This window comes from Nycticebus coucang, chromosome 17 (assembly GCF_027406575.1).
Source record: "Nycticebus coucang isolate mNycCou1 chromosome 17, mNycCou1.pri, whole genome shotgun sequence".
NCBI lineage: Eukaryota > Metazoa > Chordata > Mammalia > Primates > Lorisidae > Nycticebus > Nycticebus coucang.
In genome coordinates, this window is record NC_069796.1 from 3,223,067 (window position 1) to 3,241,623 (window position 18,557).

The following is an 18,557-nucleotide window of genomic DNA, read 5'->3' on the forward strand; positions in this document are numbered from 1 at the left end:
AAGCTTCCAAGTATTTCAGGGTGCCAGCTAGATATAATTTCACTAATTTTTCCTTTAATTTTAGCTGACACATAATTGTCCACATTTATGGAGTCCACAATGATATGTTGATACATTTATACAACATATAATGATCAAATCAGAGTAATTAGGAACCCATCACCTTGTTTATCATTTGTGTGTGATGGGAACATTTAAAATCCTTCTAGCCTTTTGAGATCATACATCCTTGCTTTTTCATGGTTCTATGTCACTACATTGATATTTGCACATCTCAAGTAACAGCCATCCTTCCGGTTTTACTAAGTAGCTTTCACAGGGTGTGACTTGTCGGGTACATGAACCGACAGAGTTGGCTGGGTATGGGCTTTGCTCTGGTTCTAGGTGGGACTGCAGCATGGTCTCCATATGAGTATTTCAGCGGCAATCAAAGCAGCAGTGTCTGTGACTCCCTCGGTGGCTCAGGCTGCAGCTGTTTCAGGAGGCTGTGTCACAGCAGTGATCAGGAGAGACACCCAGGGTGAGCCAGTTCTCAGGCCGCTGGGGACAAGTCTGGGCATTAGTGATGTGGGGGGTTCCTGGGCTGCCAGCCCCTGGCTCCCAGGCAGTTTGTGGGGACATGCAGCTTCCTTGCTGCTATAGAAGGTGGATTTGAAAGGAAGTAGGGGCATGTCCCAAGTGGGGAGGTCCCAGGCTTTCCAAGCATTGTGTGTGCGTGTCAGAGGTGGTGGAGGTGGGCTCCGTGCAAGCCAGCTCTGGCCCGGGTGGCACGTGCAGGATCATGCTGGCAGTGGGTTTCCACAGGCCGGTCCTCTGGCAAGGGCAGTGTTTTAGATGCTGGCAGTAGCGGCCAGTGCATTGCCAGGGAAGGTGGTGGAAGGCCAGGTGCGCTGGTCCTTGGCTCCCCAGGAGGCTCACATGGAGCTGGTGTGGTGGCAATCGGCCTCAAGCAGGCTGGTCCTCTGGCCTCTGGTAAACACAAAGCAGACACAAAACAGTCCTGGTCAGCAGCAGCAGGCCCGTGAAGGCAACTCTCCAGCGTGGGGAGTGCATACTTTGGCTCCCCAAGTCCAAGGGGCCACTCTCCGATGTGCCCAACGGTCTGTCCCATGGGACGCAGGGTGCTGCGTGGTCCTGAGCACCCGAGACATATTTGCACAACTTGGTGAGACAGTGCTGAAACCGCATCCTTGTGAGGGATGTGGGAGCTGTCACAGGACCCCAGGGATGTGGAGATGTGAGGGCTGTGGGGGACTCCCAGCAGATCGTTATCTGGTTAGTGGTGGCTCCAATCTCGAAATGGTGCTTGGCTGAAGTAGCTTGGGTCCCAGAGAGAGAGTGGGAGTGACCCAGGGTGACTTCCCTCTCTGGAAGGATGCAGTTATGTGGGCCCAGGGCCTGTGAGGGCCGACATGATGTCCTCTGGCTATGACCGCAGGCATCTGTGGTGGGAGTGGAGACTCTGGGGACATCCTGCTGATATTTCCTCCTGCAGTGGGGAGTCCTCTTGGCTCTGAGCCAAGCCAGCAGAGTGCGTCACTTCTCTCCACTGTCATCCCACTTCTCCGCATCTCAGAGTGTCTTTTAATTTCCTTGCTGAGTTAGTGTTCTCTCTTTGATGCCCCACTCACACAGGTACCTGCTCTTTGTTTTGGTCCTTATTCAGGGAGGAGTCAAGCACTGCGGACCTGTCATCAATCATCCTAACAACATCTCCAGGAAAAAACTGTAGGGGAACACCAAGGTCCCAGTCAATACCATCTTCCAGGTGTTTGCTAACTGCTGAGATTCTCATTCTCAAGAAGAAAAGAACAAGAAACATTAATTTATACCCCAAACTAAGCATGTGTCCATGGCAGGAATCACTTCTGCACTACCTCAAGTCTCCAAATAAGAGCTCAGGCTAGGTGATCTGAAAACATATAGGAACTTCTATTTACGTGCTGACTATCTTAATTTATATTGTAGCTGCATTTTAAATACTAAAAAACTAGTAGAAAAATTAATGTGCAGAATGTATAAATAATCAAGCATAAACATGTAAAGGATTCATGCTCAAAACATTTGAGGATAAAAATACGCAATCATCACCCAGACCGGCGGGGCCTGTCCCTGCTCCCCGTGGACGTCACCCTGTGGGCAGGCGATTTAGACGGGACTCTGCCTGGGTTGCTTTTCCCACGGAGGTTACTGACTTGATACGGTGAGAAATAAGCAAATGACTAAAAGTAATGCTGCATTTATCTAATGGAAATACTTATGACGACTTTACAGCTAACTCTTTAACAGCCTATTTTATGCTTTATTTCAAAATAAACAAGTAATCATGGAAAACGACACTGTGGCAGTGAGCTCACCTATGTAGAGAGAGGACTTGTGTGTGGGCACAGAGTCGTCGATGAAGGCTGTCCCCAGGGTGTAGAGAGGAGTCCCGCCTGTGCCCAGCAACAGTTGTCCCAAGATGAAGACGAACAAGTAGTTAGAAAGAGAAGAAGCTGAAGCGGTGCAGCTCGTACTATTCCTCGTACTTAAGCAGGTGTCTTTAGGAGGAAAGGAAATTAAATCGTGAACTTATAGAAATGTAGTTAACTGCTTAGATATATATCATACAAATTATACTTGCTTAACCTAACATTCTTCAATTATTTCTTCCAATCATTTCATTTTGATTATATTTAATCTATTTAAATTATATATGTATATACACACACATACATATATATATATATAACTGGAAAAAATGATAAAGTATTTCCATGTCAAAATTTAGAAAATATGGAATAAAAATGAGAAATAGTTCAAATGTAAATTCATGAATTGTCAGGTAAGATAATTTAAACACAATTGAAGCAAGGGGTGCCAGAGAAAGAAATTTTTCAGATTAAGAAGGAAAAAGCTGGCCTTTATGTTTTTCCAGATCAAAAGTACGGTATGACTATCATATTGAACTTATAAATCAATACCTTATACACATTTTAAAAATAAATTTAGGTTGGAATGTTTTGACCAAAATATAGTAATCCACCCTCCGTGTATATCTGTATGTATACAGACATATATATATATATATATGCTTTTTTTACTATAAAGAAGCAGTATTAAAGTTATATCTAGTTATTTTTTTATAGCTCAAACTATTTTATTAAGTTTCATTTTTCAAAGCAATCTTTAAGCCTATAGGATGTTCATCTGAATATTATCAAAGTAAAAATGGTTACCTTTAAGATTTGATCAAGATATTTTTCTAAAAATTGTATTCAAACTAAAGACTGCCTGTTTTAGCAAATTCATACTTTCTAAACTCGGCTGATAATATTAATGAGCTAAGATGTTTGTTGAAAATAGTCTCAGTCCTTTCCTTTAGAAACTGGAGTGATCCTCAAGAACATGCATGGTAACAGCAGCCTCAGCTGACTCTGTTTTCATTTCTTTGATACTAGATCGTTTCCTGGCAGATGAGATAAGCACCAACCCTGAGCTTCTTATCATTGGTATTTTTCACATAATGGAAATTGAGAAATTAAGCTCATGATCATCAAATTTATAAGATGCAAGGTTATGTGTAAAATATGTATTTGTACAGTTCAAATTTAAAAAAAACTCTTTAATATTGTATCTACTGGGCGGTGCCTGTGGCTCAAGGAGTAGGGCGCAGGTCCCATATGCCGGAGGTGGTGGGTTCAAACCCAGCCCCGGCCAAAAAAAAAAAACAATATATATATATATATAAAATATAATATATTGTATCTACTTAAGTTATAAAAGGTTGATGAATATTTTGACAGACAATTCATATTTATAATTATGCTTAGTTGGCTGTATTTATGTTTCTTCCATGGCTATGTTAGACATTTGATTTGTAATTTCTGGTTTCAATATTTACTTTCTTATGGTAGTAATTTGTTATTAATTAACACAATGAAATTGACTATACTTACACATATTTCCTGATTTACTATTTTTTCTTATTTTGCAGAATAGGCAAATCATCCTTTTTATAATAGATATGTATGTTTTGTGGTAAGCTAGTAGAATTTTGCTTATATGAGTATTCAGGGGGGTTTGGTGTTTCTTTTTTTCTGAGAAAAAGAAATCTACAATGTTTCAGCATTCTTTTTTTTTTTTGCAGTTTTTGGCCAGGGTTGGGTTTGAACCTACCACCTCTGGTATATGGGGCCGGCACCCTACTCCTTGAGCCACAGGCACCGCCCCAGCATTCTTATTTAAATAAACATATCAAGAATATCAAGAGAAAGATAAAATTCTTCTTGACCTCGCCTACCCTCAGTTCGTGGAGGTAGCCCAATTTAACAGCTCCTTTTATAACTTTTCTGTCATTTAGTCACATACTCACATGTTGTCTATCCATTTAATTTTATTAACACGTGTATGGTCACACTAAAACAGGGTATCTTTATATTCAACAACATCTAGTTTTCACTTACTATGTCCCAGGTTCCTTTGATTTGCACTTAAAGTTATATGTAAGTTTCTTTGTTGGTACTGTTATAATATTCCATAGCACAAATGTTCGGGAATTTATTTACCTGTTCTACCACATATATTTAATCATAAAATAAACAATGTAGCATTAGTACTAATTATTATATTATACATTCACTCCATCTACATTACTTTGTTATTCCTATTACAATGTTGAGTTGTGTATTTTCTAAGTTTACCTTGGCACATTTGTTCAAGTTTATTTGTAGACAGATTACAAACCGTGGAACTGCTAGATCAAAGTGAATAAATATTTATAATTTGATGTTGCCAAATTGCCTTGTCAAAAAGTTACACAAATATTTGAACCTACCAACAATTCAGCAATACTTCACATAATGAAGCATAAATGACTATATCAGTATCACTGGTTAAAAAATGTAATTTTTTGATTTTCATTTCTTAAAATCATCAATGAAATTAGCGTTTTCCCATTTCTTATTGGCCACTGGCGTTTTTTTCTGTGCACTAACTTCAAATTTGCTTTATAGGTTTAGAGTTTGACATGTGACTTACAAAACTCTTCCCTACTCCATGAATACATAAAAATGGTCTTTATCATAGCATTTTTATGAGTTTATGTTTAAATGACATGCATATCTGTTAGCGAGAGAAGACAAGGACCCAGCATTGTGTTGGATTAAGCAAAAAGCACATCTTTCACCAATGTCCCTGCCAGCAGCCTCATTTGAGAACGGTCAGTGGTGGTCACTGACCCACAGCCCCTCTCCAGCACAGAGCTCTCGGGATGACTTTGGCTTTCTAGGGTTTGAAAACCTGACTGAAACTCATTTTACAGTCCTTCATAAAATATGTAATAATTAAGAGATCTATTTATGAAATCTGATACAAAATCTTACACAAAATTGCCCATGAAGTAATTCACTGAATTCAAAAGTGAAGATGAAGAAACACTCCCTGCAAAAAAAAGCAAATGTCATGGACGAACCGTCTACAGAAAAATAGAAAAATGTCATCACAATGTAGATTTTTAAATTACTAATTAAATTATATATTAAGTATGGTGATACTTAAAAAAATGAAAACAACTGCCTCTTAGAAAACAAGAGCTCAAGAAAGGGATTTAATACACTTATGGAAATGAGATAAGGGAAAGAAAAAAAAAATGGGCTGAAAGAACGCAGGATGGATGTGAAACAAAAGAACCAAAGTATCAGCAGCGACGGTCAGACTGGAGCAGCAAAAGACGGCTGAGGCTTACAAGAATAAAGAGAACAGACGAGAAATAGGAACAAAATTAAATTAAAAAACTAAGACATCAGGATTTAAAAGAGAGAAAATTATAAATATAAAATTCAGACAAATGAATTAGGACAGGAACATATACATATTCATAGGTTCCTTTAAGGAACCGTCCCTGAAATAAAGATGGATTTGTAATTTTAAAAGGGCATACAGCATCCTGGGAGACGCCGATGGAAGACCTTACTGGAATTTACAGATGAAGAAAGACTTTTTTGAGTAGTCAGAAGGTAAGATAAAGTCACTTACGCAAAGAGAAATAATCAACAGTACGCTTGGCTTCAGTCTGCTCTAAAGCCACGTTAATCCCCTAGAGGCGATGAGGGAATGTTGAAAGAATAATCAGTGAAAGACAGGGGGACCCACAAATTTTTGTGTTCAGTGAAACTCTCATTCAAATATAAAGACAAAGACAAATATTTAAATGTATTTTAAATCTCATGGAATGAACCTTCCCTGGGAAAAAAATTGCAGAGGGTACATTTCCGTCCACAGAGAAACACTTCATTTAGAGAAGCCATGTGGACCTGAAGATAATTAGAAACAAATATAAAATAATTTATTAAATTTTGCAGTTTATAAAATATCTAGATTTACTTACTCTGAGAATTCTGTAGTACATTATTAGTTGAGGAAACCCTGTGAACCCAAGATTTCATCTGCTAATGGGGAGTCAAATCATTTCTGAAAAATACAGCTGGTTCTCCCTGTCCACAAAGTCACCCAAGTGCAGACCAAAAATACTCAGAAAAAAAAGAATAACAATGCAACAATAAAAATAATATATATTTTAAAATAGTGTGACAAATATTGACAGGGCGTTTGTATCGTATTAGGTGTTATAAGTAATCTAGAGATGATTTAAAACACACGGGAGCATGTAGATAGGATATACGCAAATACTACCCCATTTCACAAAAGAGACTCCCAGGCCCGGGAGCTTGGTATCCGGGGGAGGTCCTGGGACCCAGCCCCAGGGACCCACTTACAGTAATTAAAAGACATGTGATTTGACGATACACCACAAGAGGGTGCTCCTGTGTTATTTATAAATTTAAAGGCACGTTGTCAACAAAATTAACGATTAGAACTTCACACAAGGGACAAACCAGTGACCACTCCTGCCCACTAATATTGGCAGGGCCTGTGGCAAAAAGACAAAAGAAAATTCACAAACCATATGTCAAAATATGTAGAAGTTCAACACCAAGCTCAGCCTCCATCCCACCCAGAGCCCGGTGGCCTGCGGCTGCCAGGTGTTTCTGTAAAGATTTGGAGGCTAAAGGCATGTCTTGTTCCCTGAGCCTACCTGGGTGCCAGGGGTAGGGCAGGACGGACACTATGGTCAGAGACAGGGTTCCACTCTCCCAGCCCCAACTGACAGGATTTCCAGGAGGTGCCTGGAGGACGTAGAGCCCTGGGGAGGGGCTGAAGAATCAGTTCTCCAGGGACCCAGCCTCCCCAGTTCCCTGCACCAGCGCCCCTATGATGCCAGCTTTAAATAAAAGCAGGTTTCCTTCCCCTGGCCCCACTCCCCATCTCCCAGCTACTGCCCTGTCTGAACTTGCACTTTCTGGTCTGGGAAGTTTAGCTCACTCCTATAGACTTCTACTATAGCTTCTGTTCATTTATCCTGTTGCAAATCCTTTGAAAACCTTTCTCATAAAATTTGAAAAAGAAAAAGTATCTTTGAGTTTCGATGTTTGTGATCTGTCCATCCCTCTAAGCTCAGACCTCAGAGCAGGGCCCCTCTTCCTGGGGCCTGAGGGCAGCTGGTGGCAGGAGATTTGAGAACACAGCAAGAACAACACTCTTCCTGAAGGTAAAAAGAAGCACTCTAAGGTTCACATTAAAATCCCTTTCTGTAATCGGCAGGATGTGCTGGATGGAGGGTGGGGTGGAGAGGGATTGCACACAGAATCTTGCAGACATTTTCTTCCCTGCGCTATCTCTGTGGAAACTGAATAACCAAGAGCCTTTCCCTACTAAAATAGAAAAATCCACCACACTATGTGGCAGGTGCCTATAATGCCAGCTACTTGGGAAGCTGAAGCAGGGGGATTGCTTGAACCCAGGAATTTGAGGTTGCTGTGAGTTAAGTTGATGCCTGGGCACTCCAGCCTGGGCAACAGAGTATCTCAGAGAAAGAAAAATCTTCTTTACAGAGGATACCAGCAAGTATTTTTAGTACTGTTTATCAACTGTCACAGCATTTCTGTGCCATTACAAGTGCTTACCAAGTGTCACCTCACTTCTAAATGATTACAAAATACATAGGAAGACAAAGGTTTTGTCTAATTTGTGTACAAATGATAGAAGTATGCATTTATATGTATCATAAAGTTTTAAACATTACCTATTAGATGATAAAGTTTTAAACATTACCTATTATATACTTGTTATTTTTTTCCCTTAATAATATCTAACATTTCACAAAACTAGTACCCTATGAAAGACAATTTTGGAAAACAAACCTAATTAGAAATAAAGCAAAGGCGTTAAGTAAAATAAGACAGTCCCAGATAGTCAAAAAAAAATTAAATTTAATCCTCAGATTTAAATCTGAGAGGGTTGGTGTTGCTGTAAGTTAATGATTGCTATGGACAAGATTTCAGATTTTCAGATTTTTGCCTTTCTCTCTTAATCTCTCTCCCTCCTTTGGCGTAAACATCCACTGGGATGATTTCAACTGTGGAGATGACTCCAAGTCTTAAATTACTTTTCTACTAAAATCATACTCATTGTTCAATTCCAGCAACGCAGACCCTGTCCTGTTTCCCGGCATCTTTTAATTGGGTACATAACAGAGTTCCTGTGCAAGCATCAGTCAGTCATCAGCAGTCAAGGTTAAGAAGGAGACAGGGGAGATTACAGCTCCCAGGAAGGCTGGGTGAAGGGCAAACAGGGACATAGGGTAATGGAACTTTTGAAGAGGCCAGATAATGGTGCAAGTGGGAGAGATCAGGGGGAGAGCAAGGCTCATCTCCTCAGACAGACGTCTTAGCTTCTCAGCCTAAGCTGCTAGTTGATGGTCTCAGCGGCTGCACTGCTGATTTCCCCACACAGGGACAGTCACGTAGACATTCCCCTGACAGGGCACCTTCAGACTCCTTTCTTCTCCATCAGGAGTATAGGAGTGGTTTTTTGCAGGCTGTACCCTGTTTTTTGAAGGGCCTGTGGGATCTCAGCATATCTATTCCCACAGTAGATGTCTTTTCAGGCTGGGCAGAGCCTGTCCTACCTGCACGGAGAGAGCATCTAAAGTCTCAGCATGGGCTCCTGCCAGGAGCTGCTGGCCTGGGACAGGGCCTCTTCCCAGTCCCTGTGCCTGTGCCTCAACATGGAGCAGGAACCAGACTTAGAGGACAACCGGATGCTGGGGGATCAGCTGTCTGGGAAAACAGGCCCAGCACATGGGGATGCCATGCTGGTGATTGGTGCTGGGGCGCTGCTGGGCAGCCCGGAACTCCTCCTCAGGGAGTCACCACGTCTGGCTACTCCATGGTGGTGTCCACGGGGAGAAACCTTGCTTCCCGCCATCTGCACTTGGATACGCCATACTGTGCCTTGAGCACCCATGAGCTTCTCTGAGTGAACCTGAATAACACTGGGCCCTCCTTTGTAGCAGAGATAACCGAGCAGCCCAGCAAAGCCCTGTATCTAGGATGGAAATTGCACGGAACCCAATAAGATATCGCCCTCTGGATAAGGGTAGCCCTATAGGTATAGGTGTAAGTTTAGCCCCTAAGAAATAGTTTACGAGTGACCCGTCCCAGCACCTGAGGTAAGTACTCTGTTGCCCCTCGTCCCATGATAAGGAAGGGCAGACAGTGGGGAATATGTTACAGAGGGAATGGCCAGGAAACAAATGGCAGAAGTATTTTCTATCTCTTCAACTTCTGTGGAACTGCAACCTGCATCCTGCCTCGGGCCAGGGGTTGGGAGGGACAGGGGATGACTGTGTTTATTGTGCCACAGGAGGTAGCTCAAAGGAATCTTCTCAGCTGAAGATAAGATGAGTACAAATCAGGAGATCCTCTTAGCCAAAGATGGGATTAATCTAGGAGGAGGTCACAAGACTGTTGCAGAGGCCACAAAATCTTGACCCAAGATGGGATTATAGGATCAGAGCCTTTACAAGCTCTGTGCTTCTGCTCAGAATGAGAAATGTGGATTTGAAACCACAGCCTGCCATTTTCTTCCTTTACCGGCAAAGTAATAAACTTCTTATTCCTTCTCCTCAAAACAAAACAAAAGAAACTCAACTTCCCTTTGGTAACTAGGACCTCAAAACTTCCCTTTGGTAACTAGGACCTCGAAACTCTGCTACTTTGTGAATGTCTCTCCCTGTGGAATATTTAGTATAAAGAAATAAAAAAAGATTTGGGAACAGACTCAGCTTCAAATTAAGGGGATAATGACTATGTTCTTGATGGAAGCATTCATTCCTGGGGACCAGAATGCAACAAGACCAAGGCAGGAGGCACATACTCCCTTCAGTGGATTATGAGATTCAGTAGTCAGAAGCACCAACCCACTGCCACTCCCCAGTTCCTGCCCTGCACCTTCTGGCCACAGAGAACCCAGCACCACAGGTGGATTCCCCCGCAGTGCACCTGCTATGCTCTGTAGAGAAGAAAACTTTACTCGGCAAGTCGTGCCTCAACAGACATCGCTCTGTCAAGCCAGTGGCTTCTGGATACTCAGGTACATGTCAGGACAAGTGAATTCCATGACTGGGAGTCTGTTACCATACTTCTTTTGTAGCAAAAGACTTTCTTGGTCAGAAGTGATGTTGTGTATTATGTAAGATGTCACATAAGTCAAACAGTGCTGGGTGTTGGTAGAAGCATTACAAGCAGAAAAAACAAATTCACGTCTAGAACTTGTTTCTACCCCAGGAAGGAAAATTGCAACCAGCACAGATATGTAAATAAATAAGTAAATAAAAATAAATAAACAAATAAAAGTCCTTTTCACTCTCCAGATCATCCAGTCAGTTTAACACTATCTGTCTTTTGTGAATTTGAGAAAAGTGAGGTTTATTACAAGAATGTAAGATTAAATTAGATTTCAAAGTGAAAATCTCCTTGTGTTAATTCCATTAATTAAACATTTATAAGATGAGTAATATGAGCCAAGCATATTTTAGCCGCTTGGAAAGATGAACTAATTATTACTCTTGAGTTCCCCAAAATTCCGTTTAATGCAGTAATAATGATAATTAATAACATAAAAGCTAATGCCTTACAATTGCCAGTTGTGTGTTAGAAATATTATAGTAATAAAAAAATTAGGCAAAATGCAAAAAATTGAAAATGTCAAAATATAACAGATCAATATGAAAAATAATGAATAAAAGTATAAACTAAACAATGAAATGATTTAAATGACACATTAGGGCTGTAGAGGATACTTCAGTTTAAAGTAACCCAGAGCCCTGTCACAAATTTATATCTTGGAAAATGGCATATTTAGCAAAAATGAAAGGAATAATATTTTATGCTATGTTTCAGACCACAATATTATAGTGTTTAACTATATATTAAAAGTGTTCAACCACATCATTATGTATTTTTTTAATACTAGGTTCATAAAAATGTCCAAAGTCAGAATACTTTTATTACATATTCATGGATTGTGTTTATAAAACTGAAATTAAAAACAATTGATAATACTATGGAGATAATAGAAAATACCATTTACTAGAAGAAAATGGCATGGGTGTAAATCATTTTTTAAGAAAGAAATATTCTCCACTTATTATTGCTGTAGACTCCAGGAACAATTTCGTAATATTAAAGATTTTTAGAATGTTTTTAATAAATAGGTGAGTACAACTTCTCAGCCTCCACTTGCCCTCTTCCACTGTGTCCAGGGATAACAGCAGAACAGGACCCACAGAAAAGAGCACCCGGCGAGGCGCCGTCTGGGCAGCAGGGACAGGGCTTTCTCAAGACACAATCACAACATCTCGGTGGGATTGCAGGATGTCCATGAACCCTTAGTACCTCCTCCTTTCTCCTTTCCCACCAATAATGACTAAAGAGAGACTTTACTTTCTTCTCACGGGAGAAGTACTTATGCCCTTATTTCTGAAGGAATATAGCTGATGAAGAGGAAGTGGTTAACACACCTGAAAGCTCAGCACAGAGCCAGCTCCATCTGGAGAGCGGGAGGTGAGGACGTGGGGGAGCGGAAACAAAGGACACCCACAGTTTTCTAACGTGGAAGAAAGAAATGGAGGATGATGACGGAAAATTAAAAGGTTTTGTGCCCAACAGTCACTATTATCCTACTAATTTACTTAAATAGTCTTCTAAAACTATGTAAGTTCAGGCTCGGCGCCTGTGGCTCAAGCGGCTAAGGCACCAGCCACATACACCTGAGCTGGCGGGTTCAAATCCAGCCTGCGCCCGCCAAACAACAATGACGGTTGCAACCAAAAAATAGCGGGTGTTGTGGGGCGGGCGCCTGTAGTCCCAGCTACTTGGGAGGCTGAGGCAGGAGAATTGCTTGAGCCCAGGAGTTGGAGGATGCTGTGAGCTGTGATGCCACAGTACCAGGGTGACAGCTTGAGGCTCTGTCTCAAAAATAAATAAATAAAATAAAATAAAACTATGTAAGTTTGGTGTCATCTTTTCCTGATATGTCCAAGAATGTTGTTAAATTTTGATATGTCATTTGACTTTTTAGTATTACCTGATTGTTTTCATTTAAAATAGTAACTCTAATTCCTCTTCAGATGATCTAATTATAGAATACCTAATTATTTTCCATGAACAATTATATTAGGAATAAAAACAAACAAGAGAATTTTTCTTCCAGTCTACTGGAGAGGGAAAAGGTATATTCAAAAAGAAATTGTTGATTCTCTTCTTCAACAATGACCACTTTACAGTTTCTTTTCTCAAAGGGCATATAAAGATTATTTGGACCGTAGGTATGCCACAAGTTATTACCCAAATATTCACAAATATTTATCGGGCACTCACTTTATACATTAACACCAACCCTGCCCACAGGAAATACAGCAGTGAAGAGACTGATTTGGTCCCTGGGCCAGTGAACTTACTTCTAGCAAACATCAGGTAGGTTTTTGGTAGGTGGGGTATGACAGAGCCATTCCATATGTTTTCCTGTATAGGAATGTGACACTGCACAGCTCCAATGACCAGCAGTCATGTAAGCCAGGGATAGTGAACCATGAGTGGCCTATTCTGGCCCAGTGACCACTTCGTAAATAAGAACTTATTGAAACACAGCCATCCCCTTTTCGTGGCATGTTGGTAACTTCCGCATGCTGTAACACAGAGTTAAGTAATTGCCACAGAGACTGAATGACCCGTAAGCCTAGAGTATTTACCATCCTGCACTTCACAGAAATGTTTGCTGGCCTCTTACTGAGGTTACAAAGGCTATTCTGGTATCATGTCACTTCAGAAAGTCTCTCCCTATCCTCCTCATCAGTTTCCATATGTATGGAAACAGATTCTCATTTTGTTTTGGTTTTTGCTTTTTTATTGTTGAATGATTAAAAAAAAAAAAAAGGACTGGCATAAATGAACTCCCTCATGTCCTGCAATCCATGAACCACCTTCATTTCCTTTTAGTAGATTATTTTGAAATAAAAATCTAAGACAACATATTGCTCAACTTTAAATATTCCGTGTGCTGTAGATAGTATTGTCCCAAAATTATTTGCTGCCCGCCAAGGAAATAGATTTACGTCATTGTCTTATTGACATTAGAATTAGCCTGTGTAGATTTAAGCATATAAGTTGCTCTTTCCAATAAACATGAGGGAAGGGGATGTATGTCACTTCAGGACTGATGCTTTACAAGCCTGAGTGACTGGGCATCCTTTCCACAATCTGTAACGTGTAAATGGAGGATCTCAGGTGGGATGGTTTGGAAATTTCTTGAGAATTTTGGCCCAAGAAAAGCATATAGAGTGAATGAGAAACAGGCAGGGTTTGCAAGCCATCGAGATCTCAGGGTTATTTGTTACTAAGCAAAACCAGATCTTTAGGTTAAGTGCCTCTCATTCAGCCCCTCGGCAAACACAGTCAGAGAGGCTACATTGACCTAAGCATTACGCAAGATGCCGAGGATACAAGAAAAAACACACCCCAAGGGCTGTGCTGCCGAAGAAAACGGAGGAGGCATATTTTACCAACTTCTCTTATGAGTATGTTCTATATAAGACTATATATAAAAGAATGTTATATATAAGACGGTATAAGAAGTCACTGAGGTTGAAAAGAAGACAGACCAGCTAGTGACACTGGTACCCAACAAGCAACATAACAGTGACGTCTCTAGGTTTTATTTTTGCATCATCTATCCCAGATTTGGACGTAAATAAGCAGCAACTCAGAAATGTCAAAAGGAGACATATACCAAAAAAAAAGCCATGCGAAAACCCCAATCATTCTATCTAGAAGATCAAAAAAGGAGCAGCCTAGCTAAGCAGAAAAATTTAGACAATCGCTTTAGTCAATTACCATAGGAAACAACAACAACAAAAAACAGCGGTCTCACCCACACCAACCTCAGCAATAGACAGAGGCTGCAACAAGGCACCCCAGTCGCCGTCTAGGTTGGTGCTGGAGAAGGAGGCAAGAAGGGACGTGGGGCTTCTGTCTCCACCAAAGCTGATGAAGGACCCTACCTGGATGCCAGCGGAGTCTGCACTGGCAGTGAGAATTTCCATCCCCACACAATCTCCAAGGCCCTTCTCTTCCTCCCTGCAGTGTGAGAGGAAGCCTGGTGAAGAGCCACAACTTCCCCACAGTCAGAGGGAAGAAGGGCATGCCTCCTCCGCTCTGTGCTGTCTGTAGAGAAGGCCTGAGGAGGAGTACCCAGTCACCCTACCCCTCCCAGACCAGGCGACATTAGTGGAGTTCCAGTGGAGACACAATTGCAACATCCCCCAACAACAGCAAGGAGCCTGCCTCACTACCAGATATCAATCAGGGCCAGCGGGGAGCTTGGACTCCTACCCCACCCAGCAAAAACAGGGCACCACCCACCCCCACCTCAGACTCATCAGCATCAGAAAAAGCAGCCAAAGCAGAAGGTTTGAAAATATAAACGCCAAGATGACGCCTTATGAACATACAAAAACTAGAGCAAACACTCAGAAAGCTACACAAAAAAATCCTCAAAAACTGGTATGGATAGACCAAAACAGAGTTCTCAATATAAAGTTCATGCAACCCACAAGAAGGCGGGAAGCAGAAAACAGAGAAATGAAATTAGAAAGAACAAACCAACAAAATACAAACGTGCAGGCGATACACTCCACGTAAACCGTCTGAATATCACCATCAAAGACAAATCCTGGCAGAGTGAATTGTAAAACATAACCCAACTACGTGTCACCTACCAGAAGCTCGCTGAAGTGGAATGGTATGAATAGGTTGAAATTTAGAGAATGGAAGAAAGATCTATAATCCAGTCATTCATCTAAATAAGGCAGGTGTAGTGTCATTAATACCAGAATAAAACCAACTTCAGAGCAAAGAAATTTACCTGCCCCGAAGAGGGACATCGCAATTAAAAAATAGTCACACTGGCTGTTCCATTCCTATGATCCTTGACTAAGCCGGATGATTTCAGCTCCTTTAATTCAAGTGACGGGAGAGGAGGGGAGGGGAAAGTGGAGGAGGGTGGGGGACTGGTGAGCTGCACCCAGTGTGCACCTTGTAGGCTACACAGCAGACCTTCTGAGTGAAGGGTTCAACTACAACTTGGCCTTTACCTGACAAATGCAAACAGTGTAACCTAATCATTTGTACCCTCGTATTAATACGAAATAAATTTTTTAAAAAAAATCAATCTACCAAGAAGTTTAGCAATCCTAAACACACATTCACCAATGACAGAACTATCAAACTTAAAGCAGAAACTTACAGAAGGAAAGGAGAAACAGACAAATTCACAATAACGATTGGAGATTTCAACACTGCTCTCTGGGCGGCTGATAGATACAGCAGGATGTGAAGCCACTTGGCAGCCACGTCTGCCAAGAGCATCTAACTGACATTTCCAAAACGCTGCACTGACCCACAGCCAAACACACACTTTCTTGTCAAATGCCCAGAGGCCATATACCAACGTAGACCATATCCTGGGACATAAAGCAAATCTTGATGAATTTAAAAGAATTAAAACCTTGAAAAAACTCCAAGATATCATTATGCTCTAATTGGGTAAATGAGGTGAAAGCTAGGCTGATTAGTATGATGTAAGCACTCCAATTTGTACAAATAATCAACACACTGAAATTGGCATAAATGTATTTATGATCTATGTACAAATGACTTAATGCAAATAAAATAAAATTCAAAAAGTCCAAGATATCAATAATGAAATAAACTAGATTTCATTGTTGTTTTTAGTCGACAATAAAACCAAACTAGACACTGTTAACAAAAAGATAACAGGATAGTCTCTAAATACCAGAAACCAAACAATACACTTCAAATAATCCATGTGTCAAAGAGGAAGTCTCCAAGGAAATTAAGAACTACATTGAATTGAGTGAAAATTAAAATGTAATATATCACAATTGTGAAAAGTTAAAGTGGTACCAGAGGACAACTTATAGTTCTAAAAATGCATCATTAGGAAAGAAGTCTCAAATCAATAACCTGCACTTCCACATCAAATACCAAGAGGAAATAAAGGCAACAAAATGAATCCAAAACAAGCTGCAGAAGGACAATCAAGAGAAAGGAGAAATCCATGGATTCGAAAACAGAAAAACCACACAGCAGAGCAATGAAACTAAAAGTCTGTCCTTTGAAAAGCAGGATAAAATTGCAAGTGATATAAGAGAGTAGGGACTATTACCAATGTCAGGAATCAAACAAAAGAGTTCATAACACATTGTGCAGACAACAAAAGGGTAGCAGAAAAATACTCAGAACAGCCAGCTCTGTACAATAAACTTGGCAACTTAGAGGAAATGGGCCAATTCCACAAAAAGCACCTTGACTCTCACTGAGTGAGTGGATCTGAGTGGCTGTTATGGATAACTGTTAAGGATATTACACTTTTATTTAAAAACTGCCCAAACTAAAGCCTACAGGCCCAAATGACTTCACTTGAAGAATTGAAACAAAAATATAACAAAAAATTAAAACCAATTCTAGACAATTTCTCCCAGAAAACAGAAGAGAAAGAACACTTCCTCACTCATTTGAAGCCAGTAATCCCCTAAAATAAAAACCAAATAAAGATCGTTAAAAAAAGAAAATTACACATTGGCATGTGGCATCCTCTATGGATATGTGCATGTGTGAACTCCTAACAAATTATTATCAGATAGAATTCAGAAATGTATCAAGAGGACTTTACACCATTGTCAAGAGTGGTTGAAAGACTGGCTCAATATTCAAAAATTTAAAAAATGTACTCTACTATATTAACAGGCTAAAGAAGTAAAATCACATACTCTTGATCATATGATCAGAAACCACAGGAACAAACAATACGAAACAAGCCTTTGACAAAACCCAATGATGATTCATAATTCAAAATTTTCAGAAAAAAAGTAATAGAAAGGAACCGTCTCAACTTGCTTTAGAACATTTATAATAAAAACCTGCAGTAGCAGGTAAAAGACGAGAAGGTTTTCTCCCAAGACAGGAAATAAGAAGAGTGCCCAAACGCACCACTCTTATTCAAAATGGTATTGGAAGTTCTGACCATGAAATAAAGCAAAAAAGGAAAAGTAGGCATACAGAACATGAAGGAGGAAATAAAACTACCCTTATCTGTAGAAGATGTGACCGTCTAGATAGAAAAACAAACTCCAAGAGATCCACAAAATAACTCCAAGAATTAATAATTAAGTTCACAGGATACAAGATAAAACATAAAACATCACCTGTATTGCTGAATATTAGCAATGAATACAGGGAAACTGAAATTTAAAATACATGATCTATCATTATCCAAAAAGCCCAAAAGAGATAACTAACAAAACATGTGTATCACTCATATGTGAAAACCACAAGACATTGATGAAAGAAATTAAAGATATGCATTTGTGTACACGTATGTGTGCACGTGCATATATATGCGTGTGTATATACGTGTATGTGTGTATATATGTATCTGTGTTTATCTGTGTATATATGTGTATGTGTATATGTGTGCATATGTGTGTATGTGTATCTGTGTGGATGTGTATATGTGTGCATGTGTGTACGTGTATCTGTGTGTATGTGTATATGTGTGCATATGTGTGTACATGTATCTGTGTGTATGTGTATATGTGTGCATATGTGTGTATGTGCATCTGTGTGTATGTGTATATGTGTGTACGTGTATCTGTGTGTATGTGTATATGTGTGCATATGTGTGTATGTGTATATGTGTGTACGTGTATCTGTGTGTATGTGTATCTGTGTGTACGTGTATCTGTGTATATGTGTATATGTGTGCATATGTGTGTATGTGCATATGTGTGTATGTGTATATGTGTGTACGTGTATCTGTGTGTATGTGTATATGTATGCATATGTGTGTACGTGTATCTGTGTGTATGTGTATCTGTGTGTACGTGTATCTGTGTGTATGTGTATATGTGTGCATATGTGTGTATGTGTATGTGTGTATATATGTATATTTGTGTGTGTGTTCATGGATTGGAAAACTCAACGATCCTTCCCTAGTTAGTATGTAGTTTCATACAATTCCTGTCAAAGCCTATTAAGATATTTTGTAGACATAAACATGGTTATTCTAATAATTGTATGGAAATAAAAAGAATTAGA

The 18,557-nt window shown here is 40.1% G+C and overlaps 1 protein-coding gene across 1 annotated transcript in view; it reads right to left on the bottom strand.

Annotated features, from left to right (window-relative positions):
• Positions 1-18,557, bottom strand: part of SLCO4C1 (solute carrier organic anion transporter family member 4C1) — a 65,723-nt gene that overhangs the window by 30,127 nt on the left and 17,039 nt on the right. The window contains exon 4 of the mRNA XM_053567440.1: positions 2,358-2,540. Within this exon, the coding sequence (XP_053423415.1) occupies positions 2,358-2,540 (183 nt within the window). The remainder of the gene's footprint in view (positions 1-2,357; positions 2,541-18,557) is intronic.